This window comes from Lissotriton vulgaris, chromosome 4_1 (genome assembly GCF_964263255.1).
Source record: "Lissotriton vulgaris chromosome 4_1, aLisVul1.2, whole genome shotgun sequence".
Lineage (NCBI taxonomy): Eukaryota > Metazoa > Chordata > Amphibia > Caudata > Salamandridae > Lissotriton > Lissotriton vulgaris.
The window spans coordinates 1,720,668,666-1,720,694,431 of NC_141691.1; the positions used below are offsets into that span (position 1 = coordinate 1,720,668,666).

General features: G+C 45.4%; 1 protein-coding gene across 3 annotated transcripts in view; it reads right to left on the reverse strand.

Annotated features, from left to right (window-relative positions):
* The window catches only part of RAD54B (RAD54 homolog B), a 694,602-nt gene that overhangs the window by 60,205 nt on the left and 608,631 nt on the right, over positions 1–25,766 (reverse strand). For all 3 annotated transcript variants that reach the window (XM_086966002.1, XM_086966003.1, XM_086966001.1), the window contains exon 12: positions 17,167–17,428. In XM_086966002.1, coding sequence (XP_086822128.1) covers positions 17,167–17,428 — 262 coding nt within the window. The remainder of the gene's footprint in view (positions 1–17,166; positions 17,429–25,766) is intronic.

Below are 25,766 nucleotides of genomic sequence, written 5' to 3' on the forward strand. Positions count from 1 at the left end.
AATGAGCACTACTTCCTGTCCTACGGACTGGACAGAAAGTGTGGGGGAGTAACAGCATATTTCAAGACAGGGCAGTGCAGAGACTGCATCAGTGGAAAACATCTCACCTGAAAATACAGCGACCAATGTATCACCAGAACACACAGATACTCACGTCTGTGTGGTCATTCCACCCTACTACCTGCCAACTAAGGCACACAAATCTACGTGTGCCAAGGTAGCATTCAACTACAGCAGACTGTTCTATGATCTTGCTGATCCCACTGTTGCTGATCCAACGGCCTCTCACCCTGAAGAAACAAGCCTCAGCAGTGCTGACAAACTCCTTGCGCTAAAAGAGGAAAGCAGATCCCCCCTTTCTCCCCAATGGTGCACAAAATCTGGAGATCACAAGAAAGCGGAGGAAAGGAGTATCAGCCCAAGAAAATGCCAGGAATGGGGCATAGGTCAGAGAGAGCATGCAAGAGCATTCAGTGACTGCAGAATCCCATGGTTGATGCAGAGGTAAGGCATCCTCATCAGTACCCATCCATTCGTGATCAGTTAAAGGGGGTACGCAAAGGTGAAGGAGACAGAAAAGTAGATTTTCCTAGTATTCATGAAGGAAATTCTTAATTTTATTAAGGACACGGAGGCAAGTAATGTCCTTGCTTATGTTGCTTTATTTAAATAGCAGCAGTCAAGAAACTTGAACAAAAACCCTACAAATCTCATGAGACTTAGCAACCATGAACCATTGGGAAATGAAGAACGTCATCAAATCTGACCAATCAAGACTCTATAGACGCTGTAATACCTATCTTGAATGCGAACAGTCCTCTTTTCTTGAGTGGGAAGTCATTAGGCAGCATGAAACATAGGCAAACTGAGGAAAACAATGGCAACTGCTAAGTTAAATGCAAACATTTATTGGCAAATGTCTAAAAATCTGGATCCTGAAGAAGGTGAAACTGCGAAATCCAGGGACTTGAGGATGAATGGCAAAAGAGCAGGAGGAGAATTTGAAAAGTCAAAACTGGAGCGATTTGGATGCAAGTTATGTGTCAGTAGATGTTAATGGAACAGACATTGTAAGGGCGGGAGAAAAACATGGTTAGTTATAATGTTAAGGTGGGATAATACTCGCCTATGTGTCTTTAATAAAATGAAGACTTTCCTTTATGAATACTAGGAAAAGTTACACATTATAGCAGGACCCAGAGGCTCTATGCTTGTTTAAAGCATACCTATCACCACAGAAGCAGTATGAACAGGTTTGCAATGAAAGTTGCAAAAGAAATTATCATTTGACTGGTCAGACAATCTCAGAATGTCCTCCAGGCGGGAACCTGACCAAACGTCTTTTGATGCCAAGGCACCTCTTGCGGAATGAGCACCAAATATGGAAGTATCTATCCCTGCTAAAGACATGACCTATGTAAACTACGATGCAAGGTTAGAAGAGGAAACCGGTTTGTGAGGTTTACAGATGCAAATTTGGATTTTGGAGTAAGAAGGCGCTCTGAGATGGTTGGTCATTTGTTTAAATGATTTTAGGCAGTTACACTCAATTTAGGTTGATTAGGAAAATAAGGATAAAACACAGAAGTTAACTTAGTTTTAGTACGTTTCCTCACGTTAAAGACAACTGTGGGAGTGAAATGGTGTGATGGAATGTCCAAAGCTCTGACATCAGAAAGGCGGTTAATGGAAATTAAATATATCAACATGGCGAGTTTGGCAAAGAGAATTTTCAGCAAAAGGGAAGCATTTTCAGGCTAAGAAATGAACATTTGGAGTACCAAATTAACATGACACAATTGACTGCATTTAGGAAACAGTGGATTGAAAAATGTTACTCCCTTTAAAAGATGATAGACTCCCACTCCCACTGGTTTGCAGGTGATGTGAGGATGGTCTGCGGAAATGCCCGATCTGTATAGCTTGACTGTGCGATAAGTCTTACCTGCACTAGCTTGGGATGCCAAAAAATGAACTATGATGGTGACGTGCAGAAAAGGGATCAATCGATTTTCCCACACACCAGCTTGACCAAACAGACCAAGCTGATTTGTAGGCTCTGGTAGTACCTGGTGCCTAGGATTTGCTGATCTACTCTGCAGCTTCTGACGAAATGTGTGAGACAGGGAAGCAAGGCCCGACACCTTCCAAGCCGAGAGAATGAGAGAATTGTTCTGAATCAAACTGTGTAAATGTCCGTCCGGTCTACGAGGAGATTGGGAAAGGACAATTTTAACATGGGAAATACACTGGTAATTCCAAAAGGGGAGGACACAAAATCTGAGACTGCCAAAGGGGGACGACATAAACCAGAGTGGCTTATTGACGTCAGACCCGAGTTAGGACTCGCTTGATCATGAAAAAAGGAGGAAGCACAAGTTACTACCTTGGGTAACGATATATCTGTAAGAAACAGTAGTTAGTAATAGATTCCTTACCTTAGAATATCCCCAGGCGTCAGACTGGATCCGGAAACTTTTGAGTAGCAGTCCCCCTGCGCGTCGGTAGGCGTCGTCTGCGGCTCCACATCCGTCATCGGCGCCGTGATGACGTTGCCGGAGTACTTAGACGCCGCCCTCGGGCGCTTACGTCAGTTCCTATACCTAGCTTTTCCGCGCCAGAAACGCAGAACCATGATGAAATCCAACACTGGTGCCATGAAACTAGGGACCTGAAAGGGGGTGACCTTAACCCTAAATATCAGTTCGCAGAACGGGGAGGATGGGTGGGGCGGTAAGGAATCTTATACTAACTACTGTTTCTTACAGATATATCGTTACCGAAGGAAAGTAACTTGTGCATCTGAAAGGAACAGGTTAGTATTAGATTCCTTACCTTACAACAGATACCCCAGCAATACCAACCCCGGTGGTGGGTCTGCGAACCAATGATCACACCAGAAAGTCCTGGAGAACGGAACGGCCAAAGAAGCCATCTCTCCGGACTTGGCTGTCCAGGCAGTAGTGTCTTGAAAACGTGTGCAGCGAGACCCACGTAGCTGCCTGACAGATGTCCTGTAAGGGGACTCCCCGACCCAGGGCAGTAGTAGCCACCGTGGCCCGAGTGGAATGGGCCCTCAGCCCAGCAGGAGGCTCCTTTTTAGCCAAAGAGTAGCATACCTTGATGCACAACACGACCCACAGAGAGATGGTCCGCTTGTGCACCGCCCAACCTTTCTTAGAGCCCACGTAACCAACAAAGAGTTGGTCATCCACCCAGAACTGGCGTGTGCGATCCAAGTAAAATGAGAGCGCACATTTTGGGTCCAGACGGTGGAGCCTCTCTTCCTCTTTTGAGGGATGCGGAGGCGGAAAGAAGGTGGGCAAGGTGATGGACTGCGCGATGTGGAAGGCTGTGACTGCCTTGGGCAGGAAAGAGGGTCGCTTCCGCAACACAACTTTGTCCGGATGGACAGAAAGGAAGGGAGGTTTAGAGGAAAGAGCCTGGAGCTCACTCACCCTCCTGGCAGAGGTGATGGCAACCAGGAATGCAGTCTTCAGAGTAAGGAGATGAAGAAGACAGTTATGAAGTGGCTCGAAAAGAGCGCACATCAGATAGGTCAGAATAAGGTTCAAGTCCCACTGAGGCATCACGAAAGGAACAGGAGGAGACATATGAGATGCCCTTCAAAAACCTATTTACAACTGGGGACTTGAACAAAGAGGGTTGATCAGGGAGCCCTAAGGCGGAAATAGCAGAGAGGTAGCCCTTGATAGTGCCCAGAGCAGAGCCCTGCTGTGTAAGAGAGAGAAGAAAGAGGAGACCCTCTGAAAGAGGGGCAGAAAGGGAATCTACAGCCTTTGCTGTGCACCATGCCACACATTTGTTCCACCTGCAGGCGTATACCGATTTTGTGGAGGGATGCCTGGCTGCCAGAATCACATTACAAACTTCATGAGGCAAGTCAAATGGCCTCAACTGCCGCCGCTCAATCTCCACGCAAATAAGTGGAGACTGGACAGGTTCGGGTGGAGTACCGTCCCCTGCTGCTGCGACAGAAGGTCCTCCTGAAGAGGCAGACAAATCGGGGGATCGACAGACATGCTGAGTAGCTCGGGATACCAGTATCTTCGTGCCCAGTCTGGAGCCACAAGGATAACTTGGGCCCGGTCGCGTCTGATCTTTCTCAGCACTCTGGGCAGAAGTGATATAGGCGGAAAGGCGTACAACAGACCGCAGCTCCACTCGCGACTAAAAGCGTCTCCGCGCGAGTGCCACCTTGGAAATTCCAACGCGCAGAACTGATAACATTGCAAGTTCTCTTCTGTGGCGAATAGATCTAACCAAGGCTCTCCCCACTGCTGAACGAGGCCTTGCACCACGTCCGAGTTCAGACGCCATTTGTGATCCATCATGCACCGACGGCTGAGTTAGTCCGCCCTGGCGTTCAGGGAACCTGCCAGGTGTTGAACCACCAGGGTCACGCCCTGATGTTCCAGCCACTGCCAGAGGCGCAGAGCCTCCTGGCATAGGGTCCACGACCCCACCCCGCCCTGTTTGTTGGAGTACCACATGGCGGTGGTGTTGTCTGTGAACACTTGCACTACACTCCCCCGGACAGAGGGGAGGAATGCCTTCAGTGCAAGCCGGATCGCCCAAAGCTCCAGAAGGTTGATGTGGAGCCGGAGACCAGAGGCCTCTAAACTCCGCCTCTCCCATGTGGCCCCCCCCCCAGCCCTGGAGGGACGCGTCCGTCACAACTACGTGCTCCGGTTGGGGTAGGGAGAGGGATCTGCCGCTGACCCAATGGCGGTCCTTGAGCCACCACTGCAACTGTCTTGTAGTGCCCTCCGAGATCAAGACATGGTCAGACATATTGCCCTGATGCTGGGCCCACTGAAACTTCAGGTCCCACTGCAGAGCCCGCATCCGCCACCGGGCATGATGCACCAGAAGGATGCAGGAGGCCATCAGTCCCAGAAGCCGCAGCGTCAACCTGACCGAGACTCGGGATAACGGCTGAAAGATTGGAATGAGAGCCTGAATATCCCGAACCCGCTGTTCGAGAGGATAAACCCGAAACTGCGCTGAGTCTAGACCCGCTACGATGAAGAGGAGCTTCTGAGAGGGACACAGGTGTGACTTTGGCACATTGATGGAGAACCCCAGCAGGTGCAGGAGGTCGGCCGTAGTCTAGAGGTGGCTGACGACTGTCTGGGGCGAGCCCGCCTTCAACAACCAGTCGCCGAGGTAGGGGAAGACTGAAACCCCTAACCTGCGCAGATGAGCTGCGACCACCGCCATCATTTTCGTGAACACCCGTGGGGCGCTGGTAAGGCCGAAGGGGAGCACAGTAAACTGAAAGTGCTCGTGGCCTACCGTGAACCGCAGGTAACGCCGGAGGGCCGGCAGGACAGGGATGTGAAAATAAGCGTCCTGCAAGTCCAACGCTACCATCCAGTCTCCCGGGTCCAGGGCAGCTAAGACCTGAGCCAAAGTCAGCATCTTGAACTTCTCCTTCCGGAGGAAGCTGTTGACGTTCTGCTAGTCCAAGATAGGGCGTAGGCCCCCTTTGCCATTCTTAGGAACCAGAAAGTAGTAGGAGTAACAACCACACCCTACTTCAGGCACAGGAACGAGCTTGATGGCCCCCTTGGCCAAGAGGACCGCAACTTCCTCTTGCAGAAGACTAAAGTGATCCCCCGACATGCGGTGGTACTGCGGTGGCATGGCTGGAGGGGTCGTCTCGAAGGGGAGGGAGTAGACCCTTCGGACGATTTGCAGCACCCACCTGTCCGATGTGACAGTGCGCCAGTGGAGGAGGTGATGGCGAACCCTGCCCCCCACTGGTCACATGGGCCTGAAAGCTCGGACTAGGAGGGTTTTGAGGCGGATGCTGCAGGGGTAGGTGTGGACTGACCTCGCCGTTGTCCCTGACCGCCGCCACAGTGGTTACCACGTCCGCAACCGCGCTGGATGTTAGGCTGCAGGCCGTGGCTGGCAGGACGTGTGGGGGCGCCCCTTCCTTGGCCACGAAAGGAGCGAAAGGCAACAGTTTGCTGGCGCGGGGCCGAGAGGCCCAAGGACTTGGCCGTAGCCCAGGAGTCCTTAAAGCGCTCAAGCGCACTGTCTGCCTTGTCGCCAAAGAGGAGACGGCCATCAAACGGCATGTCCATAAGGGGGTTTTGGACATCAACCAAAAAGTTGGCGGACCTCAGCCAAGTGTGGCGACGAATCGCCACCCTCGTTGCCATCGCTCTGCCCAGCCAGTCCGTGGTATCCAGCCCACACCGGATGGAATACCGTGCGGCATCTCAACCCTCCACAAGGGCTTGGGTGAGTTTAGTCCGGACCCCCTCCGGACATTGTGGCAGCACGTCCACGACCGTGTCCCACAGTGTGGTTGTAGCGGCCCAAGAGGCACGCGGTGTTGACTGACCGCAACCCCAATATAAGTGAGGAGATCATCTTTTTACCATACTGCTGGTACCTCTTGGATTCCCGATCGGGGGAAGCCATCGGGAATGCGGTCTGGGAGTTAGAGGCCTGGATGACCAGACTCTCGGGGGTGGGGTGGGTGGACAGGAAGCAAGGGTCACCCGGAGCCGGGCGGTGGCGCCACGCCACGTTCCTATCTACAGGTGGACCTGTAGCGGGCTTGGACCAAGTGCCCAGAAGAACGTCTGACAAGGCCTCATTAAACGGCAGCAGAGGCTCGGCCGAGCTTGCCTGCGGTTTAAGGGCATCAGTGAGGAGGTTAGTCCTCACGACCGCGACAGGGAGGTCAAGGCCCAAGGCCTTGGCAGCCCTCGTCAACACCACACTATAGGCAGCCCCCTCCTCCGTAGCCACAGTAGGAGGGGAGACAAAATCAGTGTCGGGCGAAGTGTCCAGACCACTGACCTCCCCAAGCTCACCTGCCCAGTCCCGAGAAGATTGGTACTCACGTGCCAGAGGGTCCTCGGACCCCTCCCAATCCTCCTCGCCACCCATCACCGGGTACTCCGGTTGAAAGGATGGGGCCGGGTCGTAGAAGTAGAAATCTCCTAGCGGCGTTACATACGGCGCCGGACCCGAATCGAGGGTAGGACCGGGGACGTAGTCGTCCTGGGACGGCGCCGGGGCGACACCCTGGGGGCCGGCGAGGTTGTGAGGTCGACCGGCGACAACCCGGATCCGAAGGGGCCCTGCGGCGTCAGGACTGAAATCGCCGACGGCATCGGGGCCGAAGCACCAGACGGCGCCGGGGCCGAAGCACCCGGCCCGCTTGGGGACCCAGTCGGGGCCGCTTGGCCCGAAGGCGCCGCGGAACCCGACGGAGGATTGAGCGACCTAATGGCCATGAGGAAGGCCTCAATCTCCTCCGGCATCGCATTCTGCCCAGGGACCGTCGGGTATGGAGCAGGCCACGACGCCTGCGGCTCCGGCGGAGCCGCGGGGGCGGTGTTGCCCGAACCCCCGGCCGCATCGCGCGAGCGTCGGGGGGAGTCGGAAGAGCGATGTCGCCTCTTCAACTTCTTGTGCCTCTTGCCTGAGGACTTCGAGCCCAGAGACTGATGACGATTCCCGGAACTGTGGTGACTCCGGCCTGCGACCGGTCCCTCGACCGCCTTCCGGACCGGGACCTCGAGCGGTGCAGGGCTGACTGCCGGAGCTCGAGTCGCTTGCGGGACCACTCCCGTCTAGCTTTGGACGTCAGGGCCCGGCAGTCGGAGCAGGACTTGTTGTCGTGGTCGGGCCCAGACAGTGAAGGCCCCGGCGATGGGGGTCGGTTACCGACATCAGTCTGCAACAATCGGCGCAGGGTTTGAACCCGGGCATCCCTACCGGTACTGTCTGAGTCGAGAGACTTCGAAAGATGATCAAAAAGGATCGAAAAAAGTAAGTCAAAAATTGACTAGGGTACAACTTTTTCCGGATCGGCGCTTGCTGGCATGGAAAAAAGAAGAACTGACGTTAGCGCGCGAGGGCGGCGTCTAGGTACTACAGCGACATCATCCCGGCGCCAACGATGCAGACGACGGACGCGGAGCCGCAGACGACCCCTACCGAAGTGCAAGGGTACTGCTACGCAAAAGTTTCCGGACCCAGTCTGAGGCCTGGGGATATTCTAAGGTAAGGAATCTAATACTAACCTGTTTCTTTCAGATATGCATAATTGGTTCCTAAGACTAAACTTGAAGAAAAGCATCTGCTGCTAGAGCTAAAGAGGCTGGTCTCCAGGTGAAGAATTGAGGAAGTTTAGAATGGAGTCTGGAGGCAAAGCGATCCATTTGGAAAGGGCCCCATTTGTGAGAAAGACTGTTAAAGATAGAGGGATGCAGAGTCCAATCGCTTGAATCATGTAGATAGTGACAATGTCAGTCGGCGACTGTATTGACAGTACACGGAAGGTACTCTACCCGGACAGACATTTTGAGAGCAGACAAAACTCCCAGAAACCTTTTGCCAACTCTGCGAGAGGTTTGGATTTTGTACCTCTGAGGTGGTTGATGTAACTTACTGCGGTGATCTTGTCCTTTCGAAGAAGGATGGAACATTAAACCTTGTGTTTTAAACAACTCAAAGGAGGCTGCAAGCACCTCTAAAAAACTGATGTGCAGTTTTGATTCCTGAAGCGACCATGTACCTCCAGTTGAGAGCTGACCTCAACAGGTGCCCCAACCAGTCAGGCTTGCATCCGACTCTAATAGAAGATCTGGGGCCGTAGCAAAAATTGTTCTGCTATTCCAGACATCTAAATAGTCTATCCACAATTGGAGTTCAAGGCGAAACTCATGATCTAAAGTTATGGCGTTGGAATAAGCGAGGTCATAGTGAAGGTGGCATATCTTTAATCTCTGGAGAGCTCGATAGTGGAGACACCCTGGGAAAATTAATTGATGAGGACAGAAGACCTACAATGCACACAAGGGATTTGAGAGACATGAAAGAGCTTGGAAGAGCTTGAACAATTTCTATTTTTTATGGAATTGACTTTGGTTTAAGGAAGTTGAATGGTGTATAATGAACCACAGAAATTCCCATCTGTCTAGAAGTAGATAGGACTGATTTCTCTTTGCTGATGAGGAAACCAAGGTTCTGTAAAAGGGAGAGAGTAACTTGAAGCTGAGATCAAAGTGAGAGGATATCTGGACCCATAAGGAGGATATCATCCATGTTATCAGTCTGAGACCTTGGGATCTGAGATGGGCTACCCCTAGTTTCATGATTTTTGTCAAGCACCACGGTGCAGAAGAATGGAACAAAAGGGAAGGAAAGAAAAATTATACGTTTTTCCCTGCCACAGGAATTGAAGGTATTTCCTGAAGTTGTGATGGATAGGGATTTTTTTAGGTACGTATCTAGCAGGTCTAACCGAACCATACAATCGTTTGGTAATTACAAATCCCTGAGATGGATAATAGTTTCCATTTTGAATTGGTGGTACGCAACGTAATGATTAAAATCCCTGACATCTATAACTGGTCTCATTTTCTTTTTTTTCTTTTAGGCCAATAAGAGGGAACTTAAGAAACCTGTGGAGTGTGGGACTCTTTATTGTATTGCCTGTTTTATTAAGAGCGAAAAAATGTCTTCTGTTACGAGGGAAGTAATTTCTTTAGAAAACTTTAAAGGTACGGGGCGATGAACCTGAAAAGGACTTGCGTAAAGTTCTATGTAACACCCAAGGATTTGCTGTGATGGAATGACAGTTGTTTAGAAAGAAATGTAGCAGACTACCACCTACTATATGAGGGCCAGAAGGATAATTTACCTGCCGAGTTTGCGCCTCTGAAAGCTAGTGGTCCACGAGCACTGTAACCTCTACCTCATTGTGGGTAGAAATGTGGTCAGAAGTCTTGGAAATTGAAGTTGGCGGAGCCTCAGAAAGATTGTTTTCAGTAATGGGAGCCGGCAAAGCAGCACCTGCCTCTGCTGGCCCTGGCAAAAATCTGAGTAGCAAAAACCTTTTTCATGGATTGTTAGGCCTTGTCCAAAGAGGCAAAAGTTGTGACATATTTATTGAGTTCTTTGATAAAAGAATAACCAAACAGACAATCCGCTTTAACCCCAGGTGCCAGGTTCGCTAGCTTGGGTTTCAATTTCAAACGAAGACTCTTTCTGAGTAATGGCTCAATTGGTGTTTCCGTGAAGACTAAAGGTTCTTGGAAGTCCACATGGAGAGTTCCTCAGTGACAATGGGAATATTATCCAATCTGGCAGATTCTGAGAAATCCAGTATGTGGGCTAATGGTCATACCATGTCCCACAACTTATCCTGGCACATAGACCTTGACTTATCTATTCATTTTCTTGGATCTTTACCAAACTTGGAAAAGAAAGTTAACATGTTAGGGTCAATAGCAGTCGTAGAAGTAATGTAAGATGCGGAAGGCTGAGAGCAATACCGATTTTAATTTGGTTCTGGTTTGCTTATGTACTCAGCAACATGATCCGACAGGAGCCATTCTGTAGAATTAGGGTTGTAAATTAATTTTGGTTCAAACAGAGTGACCGTCTGAATCTAAAACATGATTGGAGGTAAAGGGATCTCTGCAAGGAAAATCTATTTTTCTTTTCTTCTGTTTAGGACCAGGCCAACATTCTGAGTCCTCCAAATTTATCATTGATCTCATCTGAATCAGGAGTAAAAGCTGACATTATCATTATCTTGAATTTTAGAAATAATTAATTGAGTATTTTTCTGTTTGTTAGGTATAACCCCCTCCTTAATAGGAGGGCTAGGATGAACGTCGTCCTCAATCTCATGTGAGGAGCTCTCACTAATCATTAGCGCACTTTTAACTGTTTTGATAGGCATCTCTTCCACCACAAGATGAAGTGCCACTCATAATGCCAGATGCTTTCCCTGTTGTAGATTTGTGCTTTCTGCTTTCTCCCACAGATTAGGCCAAAATATTTTTCGACATAATAATTACAGTGTTCTCAATGTTTTTGGTAATTTTTTTAATGGATGAGGAAACAGTTTATTCAACGAGGACTGAAGGAATTCTTTCAAATTAGACCACAATTTCTCCCCATCATCTTAATTGTCAAAGAAATGCAGTAGAACTGCCTAAATTCATGACAGAATAAATATTATACAGTGTAAATGAAGAATGGTAGGAAAATGGTAAGGAAAGGGTTAAATTCTACAGAGAGGCAGAACTAGGACAGGGCCCCATCCTAAGGTAGAGACTTCAAGCCAAACCAGTAAGGTGGAGGAGAAAACCCTGGTGAGGGTGCACACAAAAGTTGGGGCCAAACACTACAACAAGCGAAGAGAAAACAGAGCGGGAGGAAGAATTCAGACTAACAATGCAGGTGGACACGGAGCAGGCAAATGCTCTGTGAAGAAAAAAGGGATGATCCTTGGGCAGAGATGGCATTGTTGGAAACTGTTCCACTCAGAATGCTGGGCACGACCAAATCAGGGTGAGAACAGCGAGGGGAGAAGCTCTCGCACGCACACTGAAGGAAATCGAAGTATAAAACAGAGCGTTGTAGCGTCACAAAACTAAACAAAGGATTCAAATGTTTGTGAAATACTAACTTTAAGAAAACTGGAACACTTTTTTATAATGTGAGTATGAAGTATAAAAATGTTACTTATTCTTGACTGCGAGCAGTAAGAAAAGAGGATTGTTCACAGTCAAGACAAGTATTACAGGGTCTACAGAGTCTTGATTGGTCAGATCTGATGGCGTCATTTGTTCCCCATTTGCTTATGAGTGCAAATGCCCATGGGATTTGTAGGGTTTTTCCCCCAGTTTTTTGACTGCTGCTATTTAAAATGAAGCAAGATAAAAAAAGCATAATTGAGCATAAATTGAGGTCAATATCTGGTCCAAAACACCCATTTCAAAGCTATTCGCGTCCAGTATGAAGCAGCAGGGCGGTTCAGGTTAATTTAATAAAATTAAAAAACTTACCTCCGCCTCTGGTGCGGGACTCCTGCTCTCTCTGCTAACAGGAAGCAGAAGCAGGCAGTCTCCCTCTCTTCCCCAAAGCCAATCACACGTTGCAATGGCAGCGTTGTGATTGGCTAGGACGCCGTCCTTTGAGGCGTCTAAGGGGAGGCCGTTTTCTTCATGCAGGCTGCGCAGCAGCCTACATGAAGAAAACGGAGAGTGCTATGACTGGTTTGGTCGGCCCTGGGGCCTAACAAACAGTCAGCGTCCATAACATTCGGCTAGCAACTCCTCCCTGACCCATCCACCCCCAACCAGGCATACCCTTCTTCTGCTTTCTCGCAGTGCGAGAAGCAGAAACATAAAATTGTATTTATACCATTTTACTTTTCTGCTTCTTGCACTGCGAGAAAGCAGTGAGGCGAAGCTCCGACGCCCACATGGAGGAGCCGCCCCTGTTCAAAGCACAGACAGGAATACAAGAGACCAGCGTGAGGTCTCGAGGACACAAAGATCTTGCAAGAGAAAATAGCAATTTGCAGGTCTTTTACGTGCTATTCAAATCAATATGAGTGATATCTTGGGACGAGGCATGTCCATGTGAATCAACAGGGAGATCCTTTATTTTAAAGTCCGATGCCCTCATAAAAAACAAGAGATCGACAATTCTAGGGTCAGGCTTAGTTGATATGAATGCTGCTTTATTTCTGAAAAAGAAGCGAGCAAAAAAGAAACATTAACGAGTGCTGAGTATACATACCTATCGATGATACTAACAGCAGTCTTTAGACTGAGACAAGAAAGAGTCTATCGAAGTGAAGGGAAACTGCCCAACTCTAAGCAGCTGCCCAGGTGGAAAATGACAAGAGAATAGCTGAAGTGTGATGCCAATCTAAAGACTCAAGGAGCGTTTAATCACACACGCTTGCAACAAATGATTCTCTAAGCACACCACGGTGAAGAGAACTTTCACTCAGGAAACCACCTGAATAAACTTCAGATTCATATAGCATGTCACCACAATCATTTGAAAAAACCAATTCACTAGTCTTGCCAAGGAAATATTGCTAAAGACAACCAATAAAAAGATGCAAGATTCAGAAAGCCGCTTTCATTCTGAGAGCAGGGCCCCACATTCTGATAATTCAACTAAAATATTTGCTACATGACGTGAGCGGAAGCCACACAAAAGCAAGAACACCACTCCATGCCCTGAGACAGGAGCAGGTCAACTGACTCAATGACCTCTGATGCTTCAAAATCGGATGAATGGAAATGGAGAGAATGTTGTGTCATCTTCTGTATGAAGGAGGAGGCGAGGGAGAGGGGTTTCCAATAACTTAATCTTCTGGGGTAATCATTAAAAAACCTCTGCCACTGGTCGTATGGACCTTCCATTGTTGACAAGGAGAAGTATAAAGGAGCAAACAAATACATCAATCCAATAACATGAAACATTATTAATGACTTTTAATGCAGTCAATAAGAGTTTTAATAATCAATTTGTTATATTTTCGTTATTTATTAAACAAGAATTAGTCTTTTAAGCTTCAGCATTAGAAATATACATAATCCAATAATTGATATTTTATTATAAGGTAGAATACAATATTAGTTAAAATTACAGTAATATGGTAATAATAAAGCAAGTGTGTTGCAGGAAGGAAATTCCCTACTCCAAATTAAATTGGCGAGTTGAATAAGGTCCAAAAATCATACAAAACCTAGTCCTCAAGGCACTTAACGTTAAAAATCTGTGAACACGTATGGATTGCCAAAGAGATCATTCCAATCACACCTCTAATTCTAGAGATTGTTTACCATGTTCCAGACTGATGCCAAAAAATTAAAAAAAAGCCAATCTCTGAAGAACATATAACTATACAACACAGAACAAACATCCACTAGAAGGACAACACTTGACAAAATGTGTGAATAGCTAGATGACACCTCACGGGCGCACCACCAATGGGACCCCTGGTTGGTACTCACCAGGATGGCCCTGTTCTCATCATCGGTGTCACCTAGCTTAACGCAAACGTGTTCGACACCCAAAGGAAAAGAAGACAGTGAATGGTGCAGTGTACGCAAAAACGTATATGTGACAAGGACTAACAACGTTCAACATATAACACGACAACTACTGTGCACACAAGATACATGAACCTTTTATTTGTATTCTCTTGTTGCCAACAGTAAACATATATACATAAAAAAGAGTGAGGCGAATACTACCTATCGATTAGCATTCAGCTCGAAGCCGACATGTTTCATTGCCATGGTATGATTCAGGCAATTTCTTCAGGGCAAAGATTATATGGAAGCCACTGCCAGCTGTACTGTGCTTTACGTGCTAACTGGTGGCTTTTGCTTTCATACCGTTACTGATACGTCTTTGTAAAATCAAGGATGGTTCCGGTGCTGAGAAGACGCCTGAATGTATATTCTCCACGGAAAAAATAGAAGGGAGGAAAGACCATACTCACCGATCGGGAGTGGGTCCTTGATTTTACAAAGACGTATCAGTAACGGTATGAAAGCAAAAGCCACCAGTTAGCACGTAAAGCACAGTACAGCTGGCAGTGGCTTCCATATAATCTTTGCCCTGAAGAAATTGCCTGAATCATACCATGGCAATGAAACATGTCGGCTTCGAGCTGAATGCGAATCGATAGGTAGTATTCGCCTCACTCTTTTTTATGTATATATGTTTACTGTTGGCAACAAGAGAATACAAATAAAAGGTTCATGTATCTTGTGTGCACAGTAGTTGTCGTGTTATATGTTGAACGTTGTTAGTCCTTGTCACATATACGTTTTTGCGTACACTGCACCATTCACTGTCTTCTTTTCCTTTGGGTGTCGGACACGTTTGCGTTAAGCTAGGTGACACCGATGATGAGAACAGGGCCATCCTGGTGAGTACCAACCAGGGGTCCCATTGGTGGTGCGCCCGTGAGGTGTCATCTAGCTATTCACACATTTTTTCAAGTGTTGTCCTTCTAGTGGATGTTTGTACTGTGTTGTATAGTTATATGTTCATCAGAGATTGGCTTTTTTTTAATTTTTTGGCATCAGTCTGGAACATGGTAAACAATCTCTAGAATTAGAGGTGTGGTTGGAATGATCTCTTTGGCAATCCATACGTGTTCACAGATTTTTAACGTTAAGTGCCTTGAGGACTAGGTTTTGTATGATTTTTGGATTGACTGAGTGGAGGGTGACCTAGCCCTGTAAATTCCCTCTTGACTCCTAATATATGGATGAGTTGAATAAGGTGTCAGTTCAGATACCCAATAAAAGGTTCTGGTGAGAGAATCAATGCATGAGCATACAGCCTTTGCATGTCAAGCTGGAAAGAATGAATTTGCAAATCCGAAAAATAGGCTAAGCAACATCCCATGAAGAGAAGTATCATTTCAGGCAGCTCAGAGATGTGTCTCCAGCAAAAGCGAGTGGGAGAAGTCCCTCTAAGAGAAAATCTTATAGGAAAAAAACCCTGCCTCACTCTAGGGACAAGCACTAATATAAACACATTATTCTAGGTGGTAACATGGTTTCTTTCGTCTTCCACATTATTCAATATGATTCAGTAAACTCCTCGGAATATATAAACTCCCCAATTTCTCACATCTGTACAATAGTCCACGATTGTTAGTCCTTGAAAAGATACATCACCCACATAAGTCATACTTCCTGTTGTCTCCTCTGCTCCCGTAGAAAACCTCACTATCAGTGGTCTACTACAAAACTAATGTCTATTCACTATCAGAAGGCTTCTGAAAACTTAGAACATATGCTGCAAAAGGGAAAAACACCTCGTGCATACAACTCAATGTGGAAAACAGTCTTTCAATGCTAATGAATTATTTGCAGAAAACATGGAATCAACAGCTAAGCTAACTTAAGTCAGTGCATTACTATTTCTTTTATGCTCATATGATCTAAGTATGGTTGCTTAATGCAAATTTACATTAAAATGTATGTTTTATTTTCATGCAGTTTCGCGTTTTTCAATTAAATGCGCTTTATTTGTAAACAATAAATTCGTGTCTGCAGAGATGTCATATTGCAGAAGTGTTGTCTTTCTCTAGGAAGGGACGATATATCAGGTTGTGAGGAGAGCAGCAGGAACCTGCAGGATGATATCCTCCCAGGCCCATAGACTGAACACCACTTCCTGCCATGGGGACTGGACAGCAAATGTGGCAGGGCATTTCAAGACTAGACAGTGACATGACAGTGGAATCACGTTCTCTCAGAAGTTAAGGAAACCATGTATCAGCGATTGCACTAACAATAAAGGATAGATTGGTAAGTTACCGGGGTCTTTGTGGTCATTCCACACTACCTCAAGGACACAACTGAGGGAGTGGCAGAAATAAAGCGTGAAAGACATTTTGGGATAAAAGGAGATGTAGAGGGAGGGAGGTAGGCAGAAGGAGGTAAAGGTGAGGGAGACAAAAGGAGACGGCGAAGAACAGAAAGAATGCAAGCAACAGAGGGAACAAAGGAGCAAAAGGAAATAAAATTGAGAGGCCGTAGGCAGATGGAGAAGACATCAGAGCTTGTCCTGATTCCAGTTGACGTAGCTTTTATAAAATAAAAATAAAAATAAAGGCTTTTCTTCGAATTATGTTATTTGGAGTTTTGTTTCTTCATTTATCAATATAATCCAGCAAGTGCCATAATACATTGAAATAAAGTAAATAAGTATTGGGGAAGATTCTTACATGTGGAAGTGGGGAGAGAGGCAGAATATATCAATAATGTTGTCTGAGCATTACCAAACGGAAGTCAAAGGCAAATTAAATGGATATTGCTAACACGCAACATGCATCTCCACATATATTTGGTAGTGTTCTGTAAATGTATCCCCCTCTCTTAATCTCTACATTTTGAGCATGGTAACCCTGGCCAAATTCCTCTGGCCTATTTACAACCCCTTCTTAATACGGAGCCAGATTAATTGCCATATGCCGATTTCTCAGGATGAAAGTGATGAATGATACCCTCACCAAGGTTCCCAAATATTCTCATATTTTTTTGCGGACCGTTGCCTGCCATTCGTAATTAACCCAACCAACTCAATCTTTAATGCGTACTATTAGAAAGGATTGCCATTAAACGTACATTTTCCTCTTGCTTTTGAATGATATCAAATTGCAATACTTGCTTTTTTTTTACTTTTCAATAATCTGGTTACTTTCATCAATTGAAAAATTACTGAATGCGGATAGGATTACATACACAGGCCATTTAGGGTACATCAAAGCACAGAAGAAATCATGCACATACCAAACAGAGTTAACGTTCCATATCTGTTTCCTACCTGAATATCATTGGCTGGATTCCAGTCTATATCATACAGAATTAAATGGGATGCTCCAATTAGATTGAGCCCAACACCTCCAGCCTTGGAACTCAACAGAAAGATGAAATTCGTCGAATATTTACTGTTGAAACCATCCACAATCTGTTGCCGCTGAGTGACAGGTGTTTGTCCATCTAGTCTGACGTAAGAGTATCCATACCTTTTGCACGTTTTTTGCAACATATTCAGAGTCTGGGTGTAGTTTGAGACTAGCACAACCCTGCCAAATAAGCACCACAAGGTAGTGTTATGCATAATCTTAGTTTGAACACAAACAGTTCAGAATGAGCACCAACAAATTCTAAGCTGAGCTCCAGCCACCCTTTAGGGCAGACAGCATTTCTCACCTTATGTAGATTACTTTGCAAATAATATTTAGTAGATTTAAGTAAGAGCAATTCATAGAATGTATAAATATCAATATTTAAATTATCAGAAAACTGGCAGTTATTTGCAAATACAGCAAACACAAGGAGATGATGGACGGGGCGCTGAAACTTTTCAGAAACTCACCCCCAGTCACATATCTGGGTTGAATCCATCATCGTTCTTTAGCTCACTTCGCCACCCCAGTTCAGACTTAGCTATATGCAGATCAGTCTTGATCATGTGCCTCATGGGAACTGTCCAGCCCGAACTGCCAGGCCAGGTCTTCCCTGGACCAGTAACAAGCATCCGGAGACCGGATTCGGGCTAACAGCCCTCATCAGCCAGGCTAGCCTGAATATAGTGGCAAAGTGAGCAAAGGACCCACGTCTGGGCATACTCCGCCAACTTAGGGCGAATAAAACATATATGGCAGAACCTAAATTAAAAAAAATTCAGCCTTCCATGCCATGTGTTAGGCACCAACAGTAATTCAGCTTTCACGCATGTAGGAAGGAAACATTTAAACAGGTCCCACAAAATACCTTGTTCTTAATTGTTCCAAACAAATTCCGTTAAATTGTGTCCAACAAATATGGCCCAATAATACATCATCCACAGGCTTTCTGACCAGCAACATATTTATATTGTCTCGTACAATTGGAAGGTATGTAGAAGATGTCATTATTGTGGCAACAACTATCTTAGAGGAAGGTTCGCCCTCCCTCCCATACCCAACCCAACGATGGGTATCAGATATTACATTTATGATACTCTCACGTATGAAAAATCTCTATAGGAGGAGTGGGGGTGTACTCACAATTGTATGAAAATCTATTGGGCATGTTTAACTAACGCACAACAGAGCCAGCCAGCAAAGGGCGCCATATGGGCAGCTGCTAGGGAGAGGGAGTTGTCAACCAAACGAATTGATGGCTGGTAAGCCCCAAAACGTCTGTTTTGCCATGTGACAATGCCAGGTGGGCTGATGATGGTAGCTAAAGTTTACTTATGTCTGATAGCTTAACCCATGTTACTGTCCTTAATCGTCCATGTTGAGACAAGATTCTGAGATGTGCATTAAGTTGCATCCCTGTTGGCGACTTCTCCAGCATTTTGATAGTGGAGCAGTCGTGCTTGGTCTAACTTGAAAGAAGACCAGCGTCAATCATGGAGCACTTTGAAAAGTCTTGCCTATTGTATGAATCTTTCAGGAGTTTTTATTAAGTCAGACCAGTTGTGATTTGCGTTTGGATGTTGTAAAGTTTCCTGCCAGCATAATATGGAGCCACATTCTGTTTGCTTTGAGACGATGTATGGAACAAGCACAGTACATTATCCTGAAAAGACGTCTTTGATGGAGCCTCTACCTTGATATATTATATGAAAACTACGTATATAATTTGATCGGGAAAGGTCTCAATCTCTTCAGGCAGTGAATCTATTGGTAATATTGTCACAACAATTCGAAGCATAAGGTCTCAAAAGTCGGGTAGGCCTTCGCGGAACACTACTTAAGGTCTTAAACCCACTGGAGGCCTCTGCATGACCATGTATCGGCCTCCGTGCTATCTCGATTCTGGCATTATTTTAGGCTGGGCAATGATGGTGTAAAAAGTGGTAGGTCAATAGCATTGTCTATATTGATTTCCCAATGAGCAGCATTTCTCTGATCGCTGTATAACTACACAACTGCGGTGGTTGTGTTTTAAGTAAGTAGAGTGTGATGAGTCCACCAGTGTGTTTCAAAGTCTGTCATTCTCTTTTGATCCATGGTGCTGGGTCATTGTACCAGAGCAATAAACAAGCCAGCCGCAATAAGTTGTTTGCCATATAGTAAGTAATATTTTGGGAATCCAAGATGGACCGGTGTATGCAACTGAAGAACTCATCTACGAAGCAAGGGAATGCCCTTAAACAATGTATAAAAATATGGGGACCTTGGCAAGGCATGGATGATGACTGATACAAGGCTGCCAGATCTTCTGATGATGCCCATGTGCTGAGGTCTGTTTACAACGATATAATAGAGGACACAACTTGAAGGAATGTACACCAAATGTATGAAGGGTGGTGGACTAGAAGCCTATTTTAAAAGCTGATCTACTACATCGCCGTTTGTAATTTTATGAATGACTGACTGGGTTGCAAGCCACATCATGGGGGTTTGAATCTGTTTAATATGACAAGATGCTAAAAAAAAGATTGAGGAGAAAAAGCATTTAACCATGTTTTGGTTATAGACTTCAACTGTTGGAGGGGAAGAGATTTGCAGCCAATATGGAAGCGGGCCAAAACTGGCTAAGGTGACAATATATTTACACTCTACCTCCACTAGCGGAGGGGCTACAGAAGTAATCCATGGGAACCATGTTAACCAGAAGAAGATTGCATTTCCTATCATGAGCAACTGCTACAGGTTAACATTTCCCCAGATTTCTGAACCAAATAAAGCATAATTGACCGCTTGTGCTTGATCAACTTTGAAAGCCAAAGAATCTGCTCTACCACCAATGATAAAAGAAATATTTTTCATGCCCACAGTGGCTCCTCTAAAGGGCGAGCAGCCACCATGTTTAATCTTCCACTCAGCAAAGGTTTCTGTATTTTAAAAACAAACTGTTGTTACAGGCGTTCAGTCTTTGCTTGTGTATGTGCAATGAATGTGTAGCACATGTATTGTGTGTTTGTGTACTGGGGCCAATGGGATCTGTTTTAGACAGCCCCTCGTTTAGCTTGGCACACAACAGAGGTGCTACGGCTTCCCCAGACAGTGGAAGTGTTTTGACTGCATTCTTGTGGGTGGAGAGTAGAGATTAAGACATTAAAGTAAAAGAGGATGAAGACAGGGCTGCACTTAGAAATTCCGTGAAGACTTTATTAGCCAAGACTGCTGTTTCGTTTTTCCGGAGCACTGCATTTGGCAGATAGTTGGGATGTGAAATGGACTGAAGTTTCTGCTGTTCAAAGTGAGAAGGTTTTTAGAAAAGGCCTCTCCTTTTCAATATTCCAGGTGCGGAGATCTCATACTTCATTGTGTACGTGTTTCAGATACTCCTGCCTTCATTCTATTCTCGTTGCTTACAATGTACCTTCTTGCTGTTTTAATGATATCCTGTGTAGTTATTTTAGATGTACTGAAAAACAGGCTAATCCTGTCATTATAAATGGTTTTAATTAAAAGCGTCTATTCTGCTTCGTGCAGTGTGTGTGTGTGTGTGTGTGTGTGTGTGTGTGTGTGTGTGTGTGTGTGTGTGTGTGTGTGTGTGTGTGTGTGTGTGTGATATTGTGAACAATGAAAAAGATTTGTTTCTGCTACCATGGTATGGCTGATCCCTTTATAGGGATTGTTAGTAACCTAAAAGCAACACCTCTACTTCAACAATGTATTAGGTAGGGTTCTGCAGGGCTACAATAACCTGCCTTTCACATTCAGTGCTGTGCATAGAACCAAGGGCCAGATGTAAGTGGCTAAATACAGGCCAGTAACGCCGAAATTCGGTACATTTCGGCGTTACCGATCGGTATTTAGCCATTCCTACTGTAGGTAAGGAATCGGTAAATAAGGAATCGGTAAATACCGATTCCTTATTGCTCTTGCATTTAAGGAATCGGTAATACCGATTCCTTAAATGCAATGTAGGAAGCACATTAAAGAGTGTTTTTGAGCCTTAAGAAATCAGTAATTACCACCAACTTCAAGTAGGTGGTAATTACTGATTTCCTTTAAAAAAAAAAATAACTTTTTTGTTAAGTGCCATGTGGCACACATTCATGCCCTTAGGGCATGTATGTGCGCCACATGTGCACACATGCACATTTCAGGGGTGCAACAGGCTGTCCTTTTGACACCCTGGCACCCTTGAAAGTGCTCCCGCTATTAGATATTCGTCAATACCGAATCGCTAATAGTGAAAGTCTTCACATTCATTCCCATGGGCCTCCAAGCTGATAGAAATGAATGGGTAGGTATTCCTTATTACCAAATCTCAATTACCGATTTGGTAATAAGGAATATTAAGGATTCAGTATTTTTTACTAAATCTTTACCTACATAGGAAATACTGATTTCTTAATAGTGAATCAGTAAAATTCGATATTAAGAAATCGGCATTTAAGATGTACCTACATCTGGCCCCAAGCTCACTTGTGCCTCCCATGGGTGGGAATGTAAACCTTGTAGAACTACGGCAAAGTTGCAGTTTCCGCAGCACATTTATTGGATAATAATCAACTGTCAAGTTAGTCATTTATCCAGTGTCAGAACCAAAGGGTCATTATTTTGGCGACCTGTTAATATTACTGCCATAACCCCACATATAACTCTGTAAATGGCATTTTTTATTCAATCACAATTCCTGCTGCTTGTTGTAAGTTAAAAAATCATATACATAAACATTAACTAAGTATTTAACTACAGCTCGAAAGAAGCCACTTACAAATCAGAGCTAAAAAATATTGATTCTATCCTCTGACTGGAATAAAAGGTTGATCACATTTGATTTCTCACTGGAAGTACCTATGAAACAACTTAAGGTTTGATTTGCATTAAACAAAATGTGCCTTTAAGGAAAGGTTTAGGTTATGATAAAGAGTTATGTTCAAGCAATGTGCACAATCAATTTAACTTCGACAGCACAAAGGCGAGCAGCATTCCATTCCATTATTTGTAGCTTTTCTAAGTCATTACAAATAGCAACCAATCGGCTGCAAATAAGTCTTGCCCTGGCCCAAAAAGGGGCCGCCCAGTCCAACCACTAGGCCAGAAAAGCCCTGAACAGGAACACGGGCAACTACATTTCCTTAAGGGCCAATTGTTGAATGCAGAAGTTGCCCATTATCAAGGCTGCCCAGTCTTGACTGCTCCTAATGCCTTTTTGTAACACCACCTTACACCAACTGTCTCCTTAATTCACTCTTGCAGGTTTTTCATCTCAACTTTCTCACTTTTCCTATCTATCTCTTCCATTCTTTTTTCTGTCTTTCTCTCTCTTGTTCTGGTCCAAAGTCTGAAACGTCAGGTTCCCAAAAGGAGTATCAGTGCCCACAACCTGCAATGACAGGCACAAATTAAGCGCTGCAGCCAACCCTAGACCGCTTACAGCCTTGCTGGGCCTAATCAGAGGTGCAATTAAAGTCCAATGGCAGTGGCACAGCAAGCTTGATACTCCTCAACACATCTACTATAGGCTCTGACCGCTCCCTTGTGGCTACACCCTGACAATTTCCTCTGTCCTCTGCAATCCCTGACTTTTGCCCTACTTCACTTCAAACACTGATGCCAGGATATATCATCCTAAAGTCACAAGGTACATGGCAGTGGGGAAAAAGTAAAAACATTACCCCTCCCACCCCTAGCCCAGTCTTCTCACATTCTTGGTGAAGACGTTAATTGCACAACAATTATCCTGCAGAGGGAACATGGTGAGCAAGGACGCTGCAGGATTTTAAGGCCCTGAGCATTGTACAGGAGTCTTCCCAACTCAGTCATTGGGAAGCAGTCTGGATGGCATTTCGCCACAGCCTGATGTTGGCTGCCACTCCTATAGCCCCTATTTTGGAAGCACCCCAATGAACATGCTTCTCTTGCAGAATACCACACTGCAGCTATTGTGCAGGCCAGTAAGAAAACAAGTTACTTACAGGCAACTTTGGTTCCCCAGTATTGGTAACTTTCATAGATTCCCATGCTTTGTATCATTCCCAGTCGTCGGAATGGGAGCCTTGGTAAATAAAAAATACCATAGTAATAAGCACAAAAGTAAAAAAAAGGCCTAGGCCTCATCTCATTTTGTAGCTTATCCACCTCTTTTTGTAAAAGAGACCAAATTCTTGCAATAACCAATCAGAGCAGCCTCACCACATAGAACCTTTCTGAGAGAGCCTCAGAGCCTCAGATTTTCGTAGCCGTTGTGGAACAGCAACAATCTTTGTACAATAAGGCTGAGCTTTCCCAGGGGAGGAGGGTGGGCGCATGGGAATCTATGAAAGTTACCAATACTGGGAAACCAAAGTTACAGGTAAGTAACTTGTTTTCTTGCCCAAGTATGGGAACTTTCGTAGATTCCCATGCTTTGTATCAGATTAGCTAGCAGTAAACATAAGGCATATTTTGTACCTGTATATCTGCAAACACAAACATTATTCTGAGAGGAAAAAACAGATATACCTATATAGATATATAATATATATATATATATGTAAATAGATATCACAAAGTAGAAACAAACACAAGTGATACAAAATATGCAATACAGGAAGGCGGGATAGTAAGGAAAGCTCACCGTCCCATTGAAAAAGGTTCCTCAAGACTGCTTGACCCACTGTTGCATCCTCTCTCACAGAAGAATTCAAGCAGTAGTGCCGAGTGAAGGTGTGGATACTGCTCCACGTCACCGCTCTACAGATGTCCTTGATTAGGACTCCTGAGAATAGAGCCACAGATGAAGCCATCGATCTTGTAGAATGAGCACAAACTGTTCGTTCAAGTGGCTTGCCTGCCTCTCTATGGCAAAACTGGATTGCATTCGATATCCAGCGCGAAATACAAGGTTTTGAAATTGGGCATCCTTTCCGCGGAGCACTGTAAGAGACAAATAGCTGGGAAGATTTCCTGAATTGCTTTTTCCGCTCCAAGTAAAATTTTAGACATCTATGAACGTCCAAAGAATGTAACGCCCTCTCTGCTGGCGTAGAGGGCCGTGGGAAGAAGGACTTTAAGATCACTGGCTCATTCAGATGGAATTCTGATGGGACTTTTGGAATAAATTTCGGATTTGTCCGCAGGATAAGAACATCATTTTTGAATTGCAGGAAAGGTTCTACAATCGTGAATGCCTGAAGCTCACTAACTCTTCTAGCCGATGTCAAAGCTAAGAGAAGAGCAAGTTTCCATGAAACAAACTTCATATCCGCCCTGTGAATAGGCTCAAACAGAGCTTTCATCAGGTGTGATAGAACCAAATTAAGCCCTTCAGAAATTGTTTAACCATTCTTGCAGACCAAAGGGAAGGACCTGATGACGTGCGTCTAAATCTGGAAATGGCCGCCAGATGAACCTTCACGGAAGAATGAGCCAATCCAGACTTGGCCAGAGACATGATGTAAGGCAAAAGTTGGTGCGGTGCCGAAGTGGGTGTATATCGTGTCTCCGACACCAAAGGCAGAACCTTTTCCACTTCGCCCGATAAGTCTTATTTGTACTTGGCTCACGGGCCTGAGCCAGAATGTCTCTACATTCCCCTGGGAGATTTAAATTCTGGAACTCTCTGTACTCCGGAGCCACGCTGTCAATTGGAGTGAGTTCAGATCCGGATGTAGTACTTGTCCGTGAGCCATGGCCAATAGTGACTGAACAGGCCGCAGGAGAATCGGGTGGTCCTGAGAGAGAAGAAGAAGCTCTGTGTACAGAATTGCCGGTGCAATCAAAATCATCCTGCACGGTTCAGCTTTGAGTTTTCTGACCAGTCTCGGGATTAGTGGAATTGGTGGAAAGGCGTAGATAAATGCGCCGTACCAAGCTATCAAAAGTGCATTCCCCAAGGATCCTAGATGGTGATCCCTGCTTGCGTAGCACTGGCATTTTGCGTTCTGCGGTGTCGCAAAAAGATCGATGGTTGGGGTCCCCCAACGTGCAAATATCTCCTTGAGAATGGTCTGATCCAATTCCCACTCGTGGCTGATTGACCTTAAAGCATCCGCTGTGGAATTGAGTGCTCCCGCGAGATGTTCCGCTGATAGAATGATCTTGTGTTGGATCACCCATTTCCAAATTTTCTGAGCTTCCTTCAAAAGGGTACAGGATCTTGTCCCGCCCTGCTTGTTTATGTAGTGCATGGCCATAGTGTTGTCCGTACGAACCAGCAATGTACGGTTCTGGATCCTTGGAAGAAAAGCCTGCAAGGCTAGGCGAATAGCCATCAGTTCTAGCAGATTGATGTGGAATCTGCATTGGACTGCGCTCCAATGACCACTGACTATCAGCTCTTGTAGAACCGCTCCCCAAACCCTCCATGGAGGCATCTGTTGTCAGCACCATGGGAGATGGAGGAAGCTGGAATGTCAAACCCACTGAGATGTTTTCTTTTACCAACCACCAGTTGCTTGCTTTCTTCATCACTGGTGTTACCACGATTTTGTCGTCGAAGGAGCCTGTCGCCTGACACCTTTGCATGTCTTGTTGCTCCTGCATT